Below are 16716 nucleotides of genomic sequence, written 5' to 3'. Positions count from 1 at the left end.
ATTCTTACAATTTAAAACCCTCAGTCATAATTTATGAATACACAAATGATGATGAAAATATGTCTCCTATACTTAAATGAAAAGTCCATTCTCAGGAGGCTTCAAGCTTCCACATCACACAAGTTGCATATTGGACTACGATTGGCTTCTGAACTAGTTGTGATGTCAAAAATCACGCTCATAGGTCCGCCCCCTTAAACTCAGATTTAAGGTGAGTTTAGACAAACTTTCCATTTTCAATAGATGAATGTGAAATCGGCTTTCTGGTGTCAAACTCTGCACATACATTATTCTGTACAGTGAAATTCAAACATCCAAGTACAACAAAGAACAAAACAGATATTTGAGTTGAGGGGGACTTTACCAGCTATTCCAGGAAGCTCAGCATGTATCCTGTCCAGGAGAGGGCAGTGTTATCCATAGAAGAGCAGGAGTCTGCACTGAGTGTTTGTTCTGAGCAGATGTGTGCCAGGAGTATCATTAAACAGCATCTGTCCACTCAATTACCCCCTTCGTTAGTCTAATCCTACGTCGTTTTCTATTCATAGAATGTTAATTATGTTCCTCATAAACTGAATGGAATTACTGTGTAAAACAACTGATGAGGCAAAGGAGTCACAGAATGACCAAAACGACAGAACAGTCTGGTCTGATCAGATTCAGGTAATACAGGCTGCACATGAGTTTCCTTTCTGTATACACCAGTAAGTGTTCTTCTTCTTCTGTCAAGATGTGTGGATGGTGTCTGTTATCAGGTATCCCAAACAATATATACAATAAACCTGAATGAGTAGACACCAAAAGAATTGCACCGAAGCTGTTAAATGAAATTAAATAAAGAAAAAACAGCACCAATATTTTGCTCATTAGGCTTAGGCCTTTATTAGAATAATTGAATACTTGATAAATGATTTATTAAGGATTTATTATAATTAATAAAATAGTTTGTGTTTTTAACTCCACTTAAATACATAAGATAGATTTAACTTTTAATTACATTCACAGTCATAAATCTAAATGTTTTAGTAATTTTCGTGTTCTATCAACTAGAACATGAGGCCTGGTTTAAGTATAAAGTGACAATAAGAAAATTGATATTGATATGCGATTAATACTAAAGACAGGAAGAGACATTAGAAACATGAACTAGAAACAGAAAAACAGACACAAAGCACTGACATAAAAGGACATCACAAATTATAGAAGCTGAATCAACGCAATTATTGGTTTCAAACACTGACATGAAACAGCAGAACAGGAGAAAACATGGACAGCAGCAGCGTCTTGGTTCATTTCATGAATCCAACATGTCCTGGCTGGTCACAGTCATCAAACAGTCTGCTTTCACACAATATATGCCTGCATAGTAAAACTCAGCAATCATAAAGAGTGAAAATCACAAAGGAAAAGTAACACGTTTCCCAGAGGTATGAAATTGTCACTGCATGTCAAAAAGGCTGCTCAACAAATGTCCCATCAATGACCTGCACACACAGCCAATGATACTTTCTGAACAGCTCCAAACCTGGATTAAAAAAATATTAGAAAAAGGGTTGTCACTGATCGGGGGAGAGCTAGAGGAATTCACACAACTCGAGTCAGGCAGCAAGCATCCTGGCTCATCTGTAAAAAAAACTGCAGGATGCGCTGCGCCTCATCTCTATAAGTCAATGAGGTCATCGCCGCTCTCATCGCTCTCCACAGTCAGCTGACGGGTCCACCACTTCTTCACCTCTGACCCCGAGGAGGCTTCATCGTCGACAGGGTTCATCTTGCTCACAAAGGGCTTGACACTTGTGCGACCTAACACAACACAGAAAACACAATTCACAGCCTGACTCTTGTCAGTTCACCCTGTATTCCTTTGTCTTCATATTTCCAATTTCACATGAAGAGGGCCTTTGACTTATCAATAAATAAGAGTTTGTTTTTAACTGAATTATTTCGATAAAGAAATCCCTTTTTCTGTAGTATAAGGTCACATAGAGAGCTAGTTTTCTTTAGAGACACTTGAGGAACACTTTGTTCAAGTTCAAACTCACTTTAGCAGAAGTCTCTGCAGATCTGTGCCACTTGAATAAAAGACAGTATACAGAGGCGTACACACCTGCAGGCAGCCGCCACTGTCCCAGCTTCCTCTGTGGTCTCCCCAGGTCTGAAGAGTCCTGCCTGTAGCCCCCTCTGTCTGACAACGTGGGGCTTAGAAGCTGCTGGAGACCAGTCATCTAAACAAAGAGGAGATATCCTTTGTTTCACCAGTGCAAGCGCACACCTGCAGATGATATGATGTGCTTGCTATATGTCAAGCTGTGAGCATGTGTGAGTGTGTGTGCACTGCTGGTACGTATGTTGGACTTTACCTCAGGCTGTGAGGGGTTGTCTGGGTTGTTAGTATTGTGGTCTTCACTTGGCATTGTGGTCTCTATACTGGGGGGGTTGAGGAAGCGGCTCAGCTCCTGCTGCTGGCTCTCTCTCAGGCTGTGGATAATGCTACACGACGGCTTCTGCAGAGGCACACAGACACATATTCAGTGTGTGTGTTAGTGTGTGCTTGAGGAGACAAATTATATGTGTACCCACAAAGTATGTTTGTGTATTTTCTTTTGAGAGACTAACCGTACGGATGCGTTTGAGGCATTTCTTTAGCCACATGCGTATGGTCTGCTTGGCAACCTCTTCTTCAATGGTGTACTCCAGCTGTTCCCTGGCCAACAGCTCCTCCAGCTGGAGAGACTTTCTAATGTCCACTGAGCGATACGACAGCATGCTGTATGATTACACAAACACATACACAGACACACACCAAACACAGGGATATACACCCAACAGAAGGGAAATAGTTAATGAAATATAATTCTGTCAGGAATTTCAATCAAAAATACACTTGTCATTTTTAAAAGAAAATTGATTGCAATGCAGTAAAAGCAGGGTATGTATTTATGTTACATTAACTGTTTTCAAATTGAGTCCCTGTTAATACTCATGCACTGTATATCTGCGTGTATTGTATGTGTTCCATGGTCACCTGAGCACATCGTGGAAGGTTACATCTCCTCCGCTGTGCAGTCGCTCCATCTCGTAGCACATGTGTTTAAACAGCAGCTTGTCTTTGTCCAGGTCCACCTCCAACCTGCCTCTGAGCAGACGCAGCAGGAACTTCACTCTGGATGTTGGGATCACACCCTGGAGAAAGAGCCGTCAACGTCACAATGTGATACAAGAGATGGCAAATTATCACATGGGATCTGATATTTAACAAATCGGGAAGATAAGGAACAATATCAGTGGGATTATTAAGGCTATATCCTAAATTGTTTTGGTGTTAGTTTTGGTGTCAGATTCTCAATTCATTTTAATGTTTTTAAAGCAATTGAATCCACTTACTGAATCTACTTTTAGGCAAATATAGCACTAGAAAGGCAGAAACTGAAAGGTTCACTTAATATGTGAGTTCTGGGAGTGGAGAATTTCCAGAGATAATACAAACAAAGTAAGTCGAGCCTGTTCCTCACTTGGTCCTGCATAAAATAATGTAATGCATAGCTTTTTCTCTGCTACTTGTCTGGCGTGTCATTCTGTTCAAGAATAAATAAGCAGCACTCTACGTACCAGACGTAAACTGAATTTATTGTGCTACATAAAACTTGAAAAAAAAAAATCTATTCACCTTAAGAGGCTACCTTAAAAGCCTGTGTTTTTTGGGGGATGGCTTGTTAGGGTTGAGAGATGAGCCTTGGATTTTTATGTAGGATGTCAGACCACAGGTAGTGGTAGAGACTGGAAATGGTGAATAGAATTGGGGTGGGACCACATAGGTGTGGGTTGTTTTTTATATACTTGTTCAGTACATTATAATTCAACGTGCCTATTCAAGTCTTTGCACTTGAACAGAAAATCCTACATTCGGATGAAATCATAGATAAAGAGGAGGGGGTCTACATATCTTAATCCAGCACCTGCTGCTCTTGTTATTTTTATTCTTATTACTCCATGCCATACGTTATTCCCTTCAGCCCTTCTCATTAGCTCTTATCCTGCTTTTATCTTTTCTATATTATCCTTTGCTCACAGATGTGCGACTGTCACCTTCCCCCTCTCTGTTGTATCCTCATCCTCTCTCCTCTTTCTAATTTCTCACCTCCCGTTTGTCATCCACCATGTTCCAAATGATCTGGAAGTGCCTCAGGTCATTATAGCTCAGCAGCTGGTCCTCCTCGGTGGAGTAGAACAGAGAAAAGTTCTCCACAATGATGGCTGCAGCAACAGGAAGTAATATTAATACTCAGGGACAGAATTCTTCCATAATAGCAACATCAATGTAGTTTTCATTTTGAGCAGCATCAATCATCTAAACTGTATTTGTGTAACAATGAAGTTGTTCTGCTTCTGTTTAGAGCTTGGCATCTATTTATTTTATGATGCCACAAGAGCTTCTGGGAGACTGATTGAATCACATCACAATCATGGGTTGATTGAAAGCCAGACTGTTATATATATTAATAATGAAGCTCATAGCTCAAGTCGGAGCAAGAAAACAATCGATTTGATGGGTTTTTTTCCTTTCTGCTTTTTCATGAATTGCTTTTTTTGTGTGTGTGATTTGAGTGGGTTTCTTTCTTTAGATAGAGTGCTCCTTGCAAAAGATCTGTAGTAGCTCTTGTTTTGAGTATCTTCCCTGAATGGATTACAACCCATAGGAAAGAGAAGGATAGATAGTCCATAAACCCAAGAGATTACACACACTATACAGTAAATCATAATGCACATATTAGGTATCTTTTTGAATGTCTTTCTTTTTTGACACTTAAGATGTTTGCATTCATTCATTCCCTGGGAACTTTCCCCTAACCTTAATCAAGAACCAAGTCTTAACCCTAAAATATTAAGTTAACAAATGTAGACTGGCTTTTTGTCTAAATCGGAAGGGAGTGTGATTTATACAAACAAACACACTGACCTACAAGAAGGTTGAGCATGATGTAGGCTATAATGACATAGAAAGAACAGAAGTATATAAGGGCTCCAGCGTAGTTGCCACAGTCAGTCTCCCAATAGCGATGTTTATCCGGGGTGCAAAATGGGGGTTGTACCTGGGGATAGAACAACCAAAACATGTTCAGATTAATGTATGGAGCATTAAAATTATATAAGTTTGATTTTATAAAATGTAACATATAAAACATAACAAATGTTCCTTGAAATGTGGTTTTTTTTTTTTTTACAACTAACTTGCATAGTGGTATCTAGACATGCTGATAGCTGTACCATCAGTTTTGACAAGGACTATTTCAAGTTCCAGTGGAAACTGCTGAGATTGAGGTCTGTGGAGTACCCAATGTAACGCAGACAACAGGGAGGAACTGTGATATTTTTGCTGAGAGTATCAAAAAACAAAAATCCATTCATCTCTACTGTATTGGGGTGCCAGCAGAAATTAGAATGAAGTGACCCTTCCCACACCAAATATAATACAAACAATATACAATATTTTCTAAGATTGGGACTGGATGGTCTATTGCTTTGTCTGTGTGGATGCGTGCTGTCCTCGCAGCCCATCTTACCATGCAGTCATGCATGATTTTATTCCAATCTTCCCCTGTGACAATACGGAAGAGAACAGTGATAGCCTTGCCCGCTGTGGAGAAGTTGGCATGCCTGCAATTAGGGAAGAGAAACATAATTAGACAACTCTATAAATAAGGGTTTTTGCTGTAGTGTATACAGCCTGCAGTGCTCGCCAGTGGGAACAGGCAAAATAAGGAAAGACAGGTTAGTAAACAGAAACACAAGATGTAATCCTTACCGGTTGATGTTCTCTCCATATTTGACCGTTCCAAAGAGAACGACGCCAGCAAATGCGTAGCAGAGGAGAAGGAGAAACATTCCCACGATGATGAAGAAACTCTTGTACATACTTACTACCACAGTCAACAGCAGCATCTTCAGTGTCACCTTTAAACATAACACACACATTCAGAAATAAAATTTGGTGTTACAATACACTTTATTTTTAGCAAAAATACAGTGAATTGCGTTTTTGGCAGATATGTACTCACATGCTTCCCACATATAGTGAAGAATCTGAAGACAATCACACAGGTACCCATCATGTAGGTATATGCATTCTAAAAGAGAAAAAAGACTTGCTAAAATGCATTGTTTACTTTATTAAATCCTCCCTTAATGTGACAGTAATTTGTCTCACCAGTAAGGCAAAGTGCAGGACTATCCAGATGACACCAAGAGAAGTGACCAGCAGGTCATAGCGATTCCGTCGGCTCTGCCAGTAACCCGCTGGAGACATGGCTATCAGCTTCATAGTCACCTGGGTAACAACAGAAATGCAAAACTTTAGACGGATATCTATACCCAGAGGAAGTAATCAAAGTAAAACCTTAAAACAGCCAAATGAGTAGACAGGGCAACAGGCTCACCTCCAGCACAAATATAAAGGTGAAGACAACCGACATGGTGGCTAGAGGAAATGTTACTTGATCGTCTACATCCCACTGGAAAAGAGCAGATTCACATTCTTTTCACATTCAAACTGTTGCACGTATAAGTGAAATGACATGTTGCATTGCGGTATTAGGCTTTACCTTGACTGACAGCAACACCGACTGTGCCAACACCAGCACAGCAATGCCTCGTTTGAAGAAGGGGTGCTGAGTGATGTCATACATCTTGGCCCTGAATCCCCCGTTCTCTGCCAGGCAGGATAGAAAACAGTTTTAATTAAAACCTGCATGGCCACAATAACATTCTCTTGATTGTTTATGTTAGTGTTTTCAAGCAGCTGGGTTGGGTTGAGAAAATTTAGTGATCACGTCTGAGTGTCTAAATTGGCTGTGGCAGCAGTCTGCAGCTTGAATCTGTGGTAGTATCCCTGTATCCTGCAGAGGGCACTCATGAACTGCTTGGATGGTGCTGTGTGATGATACTTTATAGTGCTGGAGGATTGACACACACATATTTGTGTGGATATAACTGTGTTTAGATACAGTAAAAGAGACAAACACCATCTTGAAAACGTGCACTGGATTTTGAAAATTGCATAGTGAGTTTATTGTTACATCACAAGTCATCACAATGACTTCACAACAGAATCACATACACTCACAAATATTTTAAAAGTTCAGATAGGTTCAAAGATAATGTCCATTATGTTTAATAAGAAGTCCTCTGAGGTTATATACTGATATTCAAGGAAGTGTATTTAGACTCTCTATTAGCTGCTTTAAAATGGGATGACAGGAGCTGATGTGATAGGCCATTACTGAAGCCCACCCTGGCTCTACCTATTAATATTACATTCCATTTGCCAGCTCTCCTGCAGCAGCCACTTCTCCAGATTGTTCCGCAATGCACAAGGACCGCAATTACACCGCAAAATTGCAAAAATCTTTTGGCCTAATTCATATGCACTTGCATTTCAAGCTTATGCTCATACCCAGTTACTTTCATATGTCAGCCTGAAGACTGATATAATACTTGCTACAACTGTCCCTGGTGTCCATTTCCAAGCGGGGAGTTTAATATGTAATGAACATTAAATAGAAATCTAAGAAAAGAACATCTAGTGGCAGGCAATGTGATTACATATGACTGCTGACCACCGAGATTTCTGCAAGTACTCTGAGTGGGACCATGTGAGTTAAGGCCAGTTCAGTGCTGTAATAATCCGTCAGTAGTGAGTGAGTGGCGCCACTGCCGAGGGGCCTTTGGATGTGGATCAAAGTCAGGTTGATACTGCTGGTGTCAGCGGCACTGCTGACTAAAACTGAAGCCATTGATTTTCTGTTAGTTCTCAGCCTCAGCTGTACTAACATGCGTTTTCCCACACTGCTTCCAAGGCCCTTCAATTATTCTCACGACTCCAACCACAGAAGGAAGAGCAACAATGTAAATGCACAGTATTCCCCTGTTAAAATGTTATTGATAGGACCAATAGCCCTTGTGTGCAAAATTCAAGACGAGTCAGTCCAAAACATTTATTCAGCTACTGCTTCTCCATTCGTGTAAACTTAGTGTGGATGAAGCTGGTAGTTTACTTCAACAGAGGTGAGAACATTTAACTAATTAATAAAATCAATGAGTTTGATATTCTATAACTATTTTGTATTACAGAATGACTACAAAAGCATTTGTTGTATTTTGCAAATCATTTATGTGTGTTTGTACCTGGACGAGGAGGCAGGTGGAGAGGTTGGGCTATTTTCAGTCTGCTTTTAAGATCCTCCCATCTCCTCTGGTCCACAGTAAGCAAAGCAGTGCCCTGGTGATGGGAGACACAGCACGTATAAAACATGGAAAGGTAGTCGTGCTGGGCTGCAGACATCTCTGCCTGCTTCTCTATTCTCTCTACCACCAATAAAGGCAAAAATAACCAAAGATTAATCTTAATAAAGTAGAAAGTTGTATCCAATAGTTGAAAGTTATTTTATTGTAATACGTGTGGCCCTTACCTTGTTCTCGTTGAAGTTTGCAATGACGACGCCTACAAACAGAGTGAGTCCAATCATGCATCCCAGAAACACAAACACATGGATGTAGATGCCATGGATCTGTCAGCACAGAGGTAATAAATAAACTGAGTAACACTCACACTGCCGTTACAATATATGAGGCAGTGGTGGACAAAAACAATTATGATGGCAGGTCTTAGAGAGGTAAGATCAGGTTCAGTACCGGTCCAATACGGTGAATAATGACATCACGGACTTCCACCCAGCCTTTAAGTGACAGCACTTCAAAGAGAGCCAGCATTGCGTTTCCCACATTGTCAAAGTTAAAATTACGAGGGTTGGCCCTGGAGAGGGACAGAATGAAAATATGAATCACTGGCTGTGTTGAAACTATCTTAAATCAAGCAGTAGTGAAAAAAGCAGTGTTACCAGACTCTAGGCACCCAGAAACCCGGTTTCTTCTCCTCAGGCCTCAGTCTCAGGTTGAGGTTTTTGGAAACGCTGACATTAATTCTGAATATACCATAACAGTCCTCCTGTAGCAGCACAGTTTAACAACAAAACACAGAATGAAGCTGTAATTAGAACAAGCATCTACGACAGAATAGAGCTATTAGTGAAGTGGTTTACTACATGTGTTATATGAAAGAAATACTAAACTATTTCATTTGCTAAAAAGATAGAGACTGGGAATATGACAATAACAAATATACTGTACTTGATTTTGCATAATGTATAAGGGGTTTTAATAAGAAACCTAATGAGAATCTTAAAAATTAAAAATTATCACAGTTTGAAGATAACTATAGTAATGTATGATAATCATCAGCACACTTCCAGATTAGTGAGGAGATTATGTTTCTTGCTGTACCCGTTTAAGGATACGGGCGTCGTTGCACTTGGCAAGCTTTCCGGCAAACAGTTGAACTCCGAAACTTGCAAACACCAGCATTAGTGTGAGGAGCAGAATGGAAACCTGCAGGGGAATCAATCAAGAGTTTAAGGCAGACAGTTCAACATAATCCAAGCCTGTGAGATTAGACAGACAGCTAAGCATATGAGACAGCTGTGGACATAGAGACATCAGTCAGAATAATCCAGTCTGACTGAAAGCATCAGTACCTATTGCAAGCACAAACATCCACATTTTAAGACACGTACTATAAATCATAGATCCTTTACAGCCAACCTCTGTTCACTCACATTCATATCTGTAATGTACATCTATCAAACAGGACTGACAGGAGCAGTCTTTGTTCATTCATATAACACTTTCTCTCTGCATCTATGGCTGAGTATATGTGATGAACAACAACTAACTTGCTTACTTAAATACTTCAAAGGTAGTAGATTTTGAAAAAGTACAGTAACAAGCACACTAGCCACTAACCAGAAAAATCTCCTTGAATCCTTTGAGAACCTCCCGCACCACCTTCCTCATCTGGGGTACCAGCTTGAAGATCCTGAGCGGACGCAGGCAGCGCAGCATCATCATCAGCTGAGCCCCAGACTCAGGAGGGATGTCAGGAGGCATCCAGCACAGAAAAATCAGACTGACCTACAGTAGCAACACAGCATGGGCAAGGACGAATGATCAGGGGAAGAGAAAACTATATATAACAAGTACAAATAATATAAGTAAATAACAAGTTATATTTAATACTATATCATCATTTACTGCAGTCGGTTTGTGTTACAGTTTATAGCCTTTTATTAACATCAACAACTGTGTAAGTCTTCCATTCACAATTAATCTGAGGCAAATACTGTATGTTCTCCTGCAACACAAATGAACAAAGAGTAAATCAGACTTCCCTGGATAACAAAGCACACTTTTTCTTTTGCATAATCAACATAGAAATAACATGCATTTAAGAATTCAAGTTATTTTAGAAAGCTAATAAAATGGGTCAATAATGATAGTTAGGCCAATGGTCCAGTTTATCCAGTATGATTCCTCCATTATGATCACTTTTTATGTTGAAATAAAGCAGCCTTTAAATTAGAAGGTATTTCTCACGAGATAGATAAAAATGTCCATCACTCCTCCAAAGTCTCTGATGACAGCCGTGGGGGTGAAGAACAGACCGTCGGCCATGATCTTCAGGTTCAGCTCGATGCTCATGAAGATCACAAACACATACTCCCCAATCTGAAACGGAGACGTGACAACATTTGCCCATTGGTGCATAAACCGGCTGCTTCATGCAACTATTAAATCATCTAGTTTGAATACCTGAAGTGAGGGGACGTGCATGATCCTGGTGAAGGGTGATTCAAACATCATGGAGATGCAACAGCAGATGGTCACTATGATCATCACCCAGTCCAAATAGGTGACCAGGCCCAGAAGATCACTGCAAGAACACAAACATAAATATTGAACTTTTTTTTTTATTTTAGAATTTACACAGAGCAATTTTTATATTCAGTTTAAGTAGGTCAAGAAAGCAGTTTAGTGTGCAAACCAGTGAGCACTCAAGGATAATTCAGGAGAGAGATATGTAAAGACAGTGAGAGGATATGTGGGGAGAGGTATCACAAAGTGAGAATGAATAATCTTTTTGTGTGCAAGTGTGCGAAGCCCAGTCTGTGCTGTAAAAAAATCCTCTGGCGCCAACAGTATCTGATACAAAGGACTGCCTCTCACTTTAATAATCAGATTGTGTGCTGGGAAAAAAATTACTATCAGGTTGCATAATGGGTGAGATCTATTTCACACTCACTCACTTCAGTTATCATTCCTCACCACAGTTTTGGGGAAGCACGACAGGCAGGTAATAAGCTACAGAATGAATCAGTATTCTACTGTTGTGGGGATGAACAGATCAATAGAGAGTGAAGAAATCAATAATTCATCAGACTTACTACAGTTGGTGGTATTTGGTGTTCTTCACTGCTCCTGTTATGGGGTCAGTTTTGGATCTAGATATGAAATCATACAAATAAAATAAATTGTCAGCATTTTGACAGGTTACACATGAGTGTTACACATACTGAATACACACTGAAAAATGAATTGCAAAATGTTTATCTCATGGCTGTTTGGAACCCTAAAATGCTGCCAAGTGAACAACAAATAAAGACCTTTACAGTATATATTAGTTCAAAAAGCAAGAATGATCTTACACATTGAAACGGGCTCGAACGATCATCCTGCAAAAGTTCCTAAAGCGGTGCTCCCGACCCACGATAAAAAGAGGCTTATCAAAGTAAGGATGGTTCTCCCTCAGCTCCTCCTCCTGGACCTTTCTGCTCAGCCACACAGAGAGATGAGACAAACACCAGATATCGTACAGCATATAAATGATACAGCAATGGCTGAATGTCTCTGGATGGTATTTTTCTTTTCTTCTGAACTTTTGTGAACATGTGTATGAAAAGTACCTTTTCATCTCTGCTTGCTCTTTCTTTTCTTGGATCATCTTGATCTCGCTGTCCTCTCTCTGGGCGTTACGGTAGCGTACTGTACTGGAATGCTGGGCGAAGAGATGATTTTAACTTTTTTATTTTTATTAGATATTTTGAAAAATACTGAATAAATACATAAACATCTGAAGCCTTGTTTGAGAACAGTTATTCTGACACTCAAGCACACAGTACAATATGTTTGTAAGAGTGCGTCTGCCTGCTCACATCTTGGGTGAGTGTCTCCAGTGACTTCCCTCGGCTGATCCTCTGACTGGTGGAACCATGTCGCAGAGATCTGAGACAGTGAGAGAAAAGGATTGGAAGTATTTAATCTAGTACATAAGTAATTACTCTTGTTTGCATTTCTCTGTGTGTGTGTGTGTGTGTGGGTGTTGTGCTGTCAGACCTGCGCTCTTGGCGTATGTGATGCTGGACACTGAGTATGGAGCGTTCCTTCGCTGGCTGGCCTTCAAAGGATCCACTTAGCATACGCTGTCTGGTGCAAGCCCTGGGAAAAACAAACACAAATATATTTGGAATGTGTATAATGAAGATTAAAAAAGAAACAACAGCTGAACAGTTCACCAGCTGGCAAATACAGCACAGCTGGATCTAGTGCATCTTTCTACCTAACAAGCTATTTCTAGCATATGGAATTCTCGATTCGTAGTAGCAATGATCCAGCCCATCATTTAGAAACAGGTAACATTCATTCCATCAGTCAGTGTGGTGTGTGTGTGTGTGTGTGTGTGTGCAATTTGAGGGTTAAGACTTGGTTTTAGGGTTAAGGTTAGAATTGAGTTTAGGCTCAGTTTAGGGTAAGGGTTGGGTTTAGGCATTTAGTTGTGATGGTTAGGGTTAGGGTAAGGGGCTAGGGAATGCATTATGTCAATGAGTGTCCTCACAAGTATACAAAGACAAACGCGTGTGTGTGTGTGTGTGTGTGTGTGTGTGTGTGTGTGTGTGTGTGTGTGTGTGTGTGTGTTTCTGGCTAACAGCGGAGTCATGTACCAGAACAGAGCTAATGACACTGTGGTCAGCAACACTGTGTATACCTTAATCATTTACACAGACTCAGCTGTATGTATATGAGTGTCTGCGTATGCTGGACTGTGTGCATGTTTGCTTATGTTGGTGCGACTGTGAGCCTAATTGTGTGTTTGTGTGGAAGATGGCAGGCCAGACAGAACGTGTTATGACTACTGATATGCTGTCTATCATTCAGACTGACAGAATAAGGGAGGAGGGGCAGAGGGAGAGACAGCCAGATCGGACACGGTGCTGGCGAGCTAATCTACACTTAGTGCCAGCTCTGCCATGCTGAACAGCAAATTATCCATTTCTGTCATTGCAACCGTAAATGAGTCTGAAGAGTGTCTGCTTATGTCTTTGAGTGTGTGTGTGTGTGTGTGTGTGCGTGTGTGAGTGTGTGTGTGAGATAAAAAGTGAGGCGTTAACAATATCAGAGTACTGTAACAGCAGAGCTACATCTAATATGCACTCACATTAAAGCTCATACACTCAAAGACTTCGATGTGTTTCATGACTGTGATGGCGCATACTAACCACATCATGGTGCATGGTATTAATCCAAGATGTTATGTTATGAAAAGATGTCTAAACGTGCAGGTTCAAATTGGACTAGAGTAAAAAAAAGGGGAAAAAATGATCAGGCAACATGTCACCATTGTTTCTGCAACACTGCAGTTGGAACATGTTATTGTGGATCAGGTCCTAACTGCACACTGAAACACTGTCATTGAAACAACAATTTTAACATCTGCAACCATTCAACCTAATGTAGCCCAATTTTAATTTTGAAGCTTATTCATCATTTGACCTTTAAATGACCAAAACCATGCTTACTGAGGAGGTGTAGACATGTCTTACCGCAGGATTTTATTGATAGTAGTTTCCTTTTCCACGAGGTTACGAGCTCGGATACTAAATATTGACCTGCGAAGCTTAGAGAGCACACAGCGGTTGCAAAACAGTGAGAGTCCATTAGTGGTAGTTTGTTAAATGTACTGTAGTCTGCCTTCCAAAAAAACACTATGTACATGGACTACTTTATACATGCACACTAAAATTCCACTATTATTTTGAATATGACAATATTCCAAATTTGATATGGGATATAATCTGTTTGGATATTCTGAATTATGCCATATATATTCAGAATGTAGCATCTTCCCATTAGGACGTGGGATATGCTGATATTATTCAACTTTTAGAAGGATTCGTTAGACATGAATATGTTTCTCAACTGGTGTTTTTACAACAGTTTGCGACACACGCCTCTTGCCTGATTATGGTCAGCTCTTTGTGTTATAAACAAACCAACAAGCCAACAGTTTGCAAAGCTGGTATAGAGATGCATGACAGGCCGGTTTAATAATGCACCCCTAGCAACATGACATATGCTGGAGCAGGAAGAAAGACAGAGGGGAAGGAGGCGATTTATTACTATCCTGAGGGGCCGCTGAGTGATGCTGATGACTCGATTTGATGCACAAAAAACACTCAGCAGTGTAGTAAACATAATGGGACAACCAAGGTATTGGATGTGCCTTTAATAATAAATGTATTATATCAAGTCATATCAATATCATTGATCAAATATCAGGCAGCAGTTCACTATTGTTTTTCATCTCACAAGTTTCTTGAGATCTTGTGATTCCTGCTCCCATCCTAAAAACCCTCTGCACGTAAATGGGAATATTAGTGGAACATTTACTTTCATTAGCCATGTAAACAGCTTAGTAGGAATATTGCCTTTTTTGGAATAAGGGCAAAAACTAGAATATGATGTGCATGTAAATGTAGTCACTGTAAACACTAAGTCAAATTTTTTTTCTTATTGCTGTAATTTATTTACTGAATATAGAAGCATGAGGATGGAGTCATCACCTTCATATCCGCTGTCTATAGTAGGTGTTTGTGTGAGAGAGAGATTGAGGAAATGAGCAAGAGAATGATTGTGTGAAAGTACCTTTTGGTCGATATACTTGTTGTCTTCAATGGCTGAGCGTTTGGAGTGGTCACAGGAGGAGGATGAAGCGGAGGGGAGACGCCGGAACAAACAACTGGTGTCCTGCTGCTGCCGATCAATGAACTGCTTCATAAAACTCTCCCTAGAGTACACAAATAATACACACACATGCACAGACGGACATGATGAAGTGTCCTACTGCAGAAATCCATTTGTTTAAAGTTAGAAGAAATAGGTGTAATTGTTTCATAAAACCAAACCATGTCATATATATGCATATTCAGTCAAAATATGTCAGTGGAAGTTCCTGTTGCAGCAGATGGGCTCCAGAGGGGGATTGCTGTGTTGGACACAGTTCAGCTGTCCTGATAAACACTGCATAAGATACAAAAGGCTTTCCTGCAGGATATTATTGGCCTGCAGAAAGCTGCATATGTTTAGCACTCGTTGTGGTTTCTCGCACTACTTCCTGGTAATGACTAGTCAATAAAGCATTGTTTTTTCCTTTGATTTTCTATTGATGTGGTTTGAGCTTCTGTAGGTTTATATATATATATATATATATATATATATATATATATATATATATATATATATGGGCGGCTGTGGCTCAGGAGGTAGAGCGGTCGTCCTCCAATTGGAAGATTGGCGGCTCGATTCCCGGCTCCTCCAGTCTCCTTGGGCAAGACACTTAACCCCTAATTGCTCCCGTTGCTGTGCCAACGGTGTATGAATGCGAGTGAATGGTTAGCTTCCTCCTGATGTGCAGGTTGGCACCCTGTGTGGTAGCTGCCTGCCATCTGTGTATGAATGTGTGTGAATGGGGTGAATGAGATGTAGTGTAAAGTGCTTTGAGTGGTCGAAAAGACTAGAAAGGCGCTATATAAGTACACAAATTTACCATTTACCATATATATATATGCTCCTCATTCTAATGACCAAGTTTCTCTTGTCTTTAAGCCAAAAAACTGTTACTGCTACTTGAAATGTAAGATCAAAACATCAAACAAATATGGTGTAAGAACTGTGTCTGTGGCTGTGTACCTGATTCTGGGCACAGTGAAATCGGATGGGAGCTTCGAGATTTTCACCATCTGAGGTCTGTTGGGGAACTTCTCAAAGATCCTGAGTCTTAGAGGGAGTTTCTCTTTGGTGTCAGCATTGGCCTCACTTTGCTTGAGCTAACAGGGAAAGGGAACAGAACAGTTTATGCATGGAACAGAAGAGCAAGACAGATATTGTAAAAGGGGGAAAGTCAGCCGCGTGACGAGAATGAGGGAGAGAGGCACCGAAACGATACAAAGGGAAAGAAGGGCACAGTTAACTTGAGTTTGGGCTGTGGAACGGTTTGACAACGGCATGAAGTTATCCTCGGTATTTTTGGGAGTAAAGCATGAGATTAAGCCTGGTTTTCCCATAGAAAACGGTGAGATGCAGAGGTATTATCTGTAAGAGTGCAGCTTTAGGTTTCTGCCTGATGATGGCAGCAACACCCTTACCTACAGAACACACATCACATACAGCACAGACAACCACATTTAGGATGAGATCCCACTTACTTTCAGAAAAGAATGGAAGAAGGCAACAAAAGGAAAAAAAGAAAGATTACTTTGGAGTGGTTGATGGAGAAAAGAAAAGGTGGTGACAGAATAATGCGCATATGTGCAGGCCTAAGCACAGTAGCACAAAATAAAAAGATGACAAAGGGAATGAAACCAATTATTTCAATTTAATTACATATGGGGGAGGCTGATTGAAATTCCCATGCAGGTATTCTCTGTCTGGGTCCCTGGAGATAACCCCTGATGTATTGCAGATTAGGGCTGGAAGCGAATTGCATTTAAAGCG

General features: G+C 40.3%; 1 protein-coding gene across 3 annotated transcripts in view; it reads right to left on the bottom strand.

The window, feature by feature from the left end:
• Window positions 1–877: 877 nt before the first annotated feature.
• The window catches only part of nalcn (sodium leak channel, non-selective), a 64792-nt gene continuing 48953 nt past the window's right edge, over window positions 878–16716 (bottom strand). For 2 of the 3 annotated variants that reach the window (XM_062431504.1, XM_062431505.1), the window contains 29 exons: window positions 15913–16049; window positions 14869–15010; window positions 13767–13840; window positions 12283–12384; window positions 12102–12171; window positions 11853–11944; window positions 11595–11717; window positions 11334–11390; window positions 10702–10822; window positions 10486–10617; window positions 9856–10023; window positions 9337–9441; window positions 8895–9001; window positions 8689–8809; window positions 8466–8564; window positions 8182–8275; window positions 6600–6706; window positions 6435–6509; window positions 6206–6325; window positions 6057–6125; window positions 5804–5952; window positions 5562–5655; window positions 4958–5090; window positions 4139–4254; window positions 3026–3183; window positions 2617–2767; window positions 2361–2504; window positions 2094–2225; window positions 878–1840 (listed from right to left, as the gene is read on the bottom strand). In XM_062431504.1, coding sequence (XP_062287488.1) covers window positions 1661–1840; window positions 2094–2225; window positions 2361–2504; window positions 2617–2767; window positions 3026–3183; window positions 4139–4254; window positions 4958–5090; window positions 5562–5655; window positions 5804–5952; window positions 6057–6125; window positions 6206–6325; window positions 6435–6509; window positions 6600–6706; window positions 8182–8275; window positions 8466–8564; window positions 8689–8809; window positions 8895–9001; window positions 9337–9441; window positions 9856–10023; window positions 10486–10617; window positions 10702–10822; window positions 11334–11390; window positions 11595–11717; window positions 11853–11944; window positions 12102–12171; window positions 12283–12384; window positions 13767–13840; window positions 14869–15010; window positions 15913–16049 — 3372 coding nt within the window. In that variant the 3' untranslated portion in view covers window positions 878–1660. The remainder of the gene's footprint in view (window positions 1841–2093; window positions 2226–2360; window positions 2505–2616; window positions 2768–3025; window positions 3184–4138; window positions 4255–4957; window positions 5091–5561; window positions 5656–5803; window positions 5953–6056; window positions 6126–6205; window positions 6326–6434; window positions 6510–6599; window positions 6707–8181; window positions 8276–8465; window positions 8565–8688; window positions 8810–8894; window positions 9002–9336; window positions 9442–9855; window positions 10024–10485; window positions 10618–10701; window positions 10823–11333; window positions 11391–11594; window positions 11718–11852; window positions 11945–12101; window positions 12172–12282; window positions 12385–13766; window positions 13841–14868; window positions 15011–15912; window positions 16050–16716) is intronic. The other variant, XM_062431502.1, reaches the window with a different exon arrangement.

Source organism: Scomber scombrus, chromosome 13 (genome assembly GCF_963691925.1).
Source record: "Scomber scombrus chromosome 13, fScoSco1.1, whole genome shotgun sequence".
Taxonomy (NCBI): Eukaryota; Metazoa; Chordata; class Actinopteri; order Scombriformes; family Scombridae; genus Scomber; species Scomber scombrus.
The sequence above is the reverse complement of the archived record's forward strand: the minus strand, read 5'-3'. Positions and strand labels throughout refer to the sequence as shown.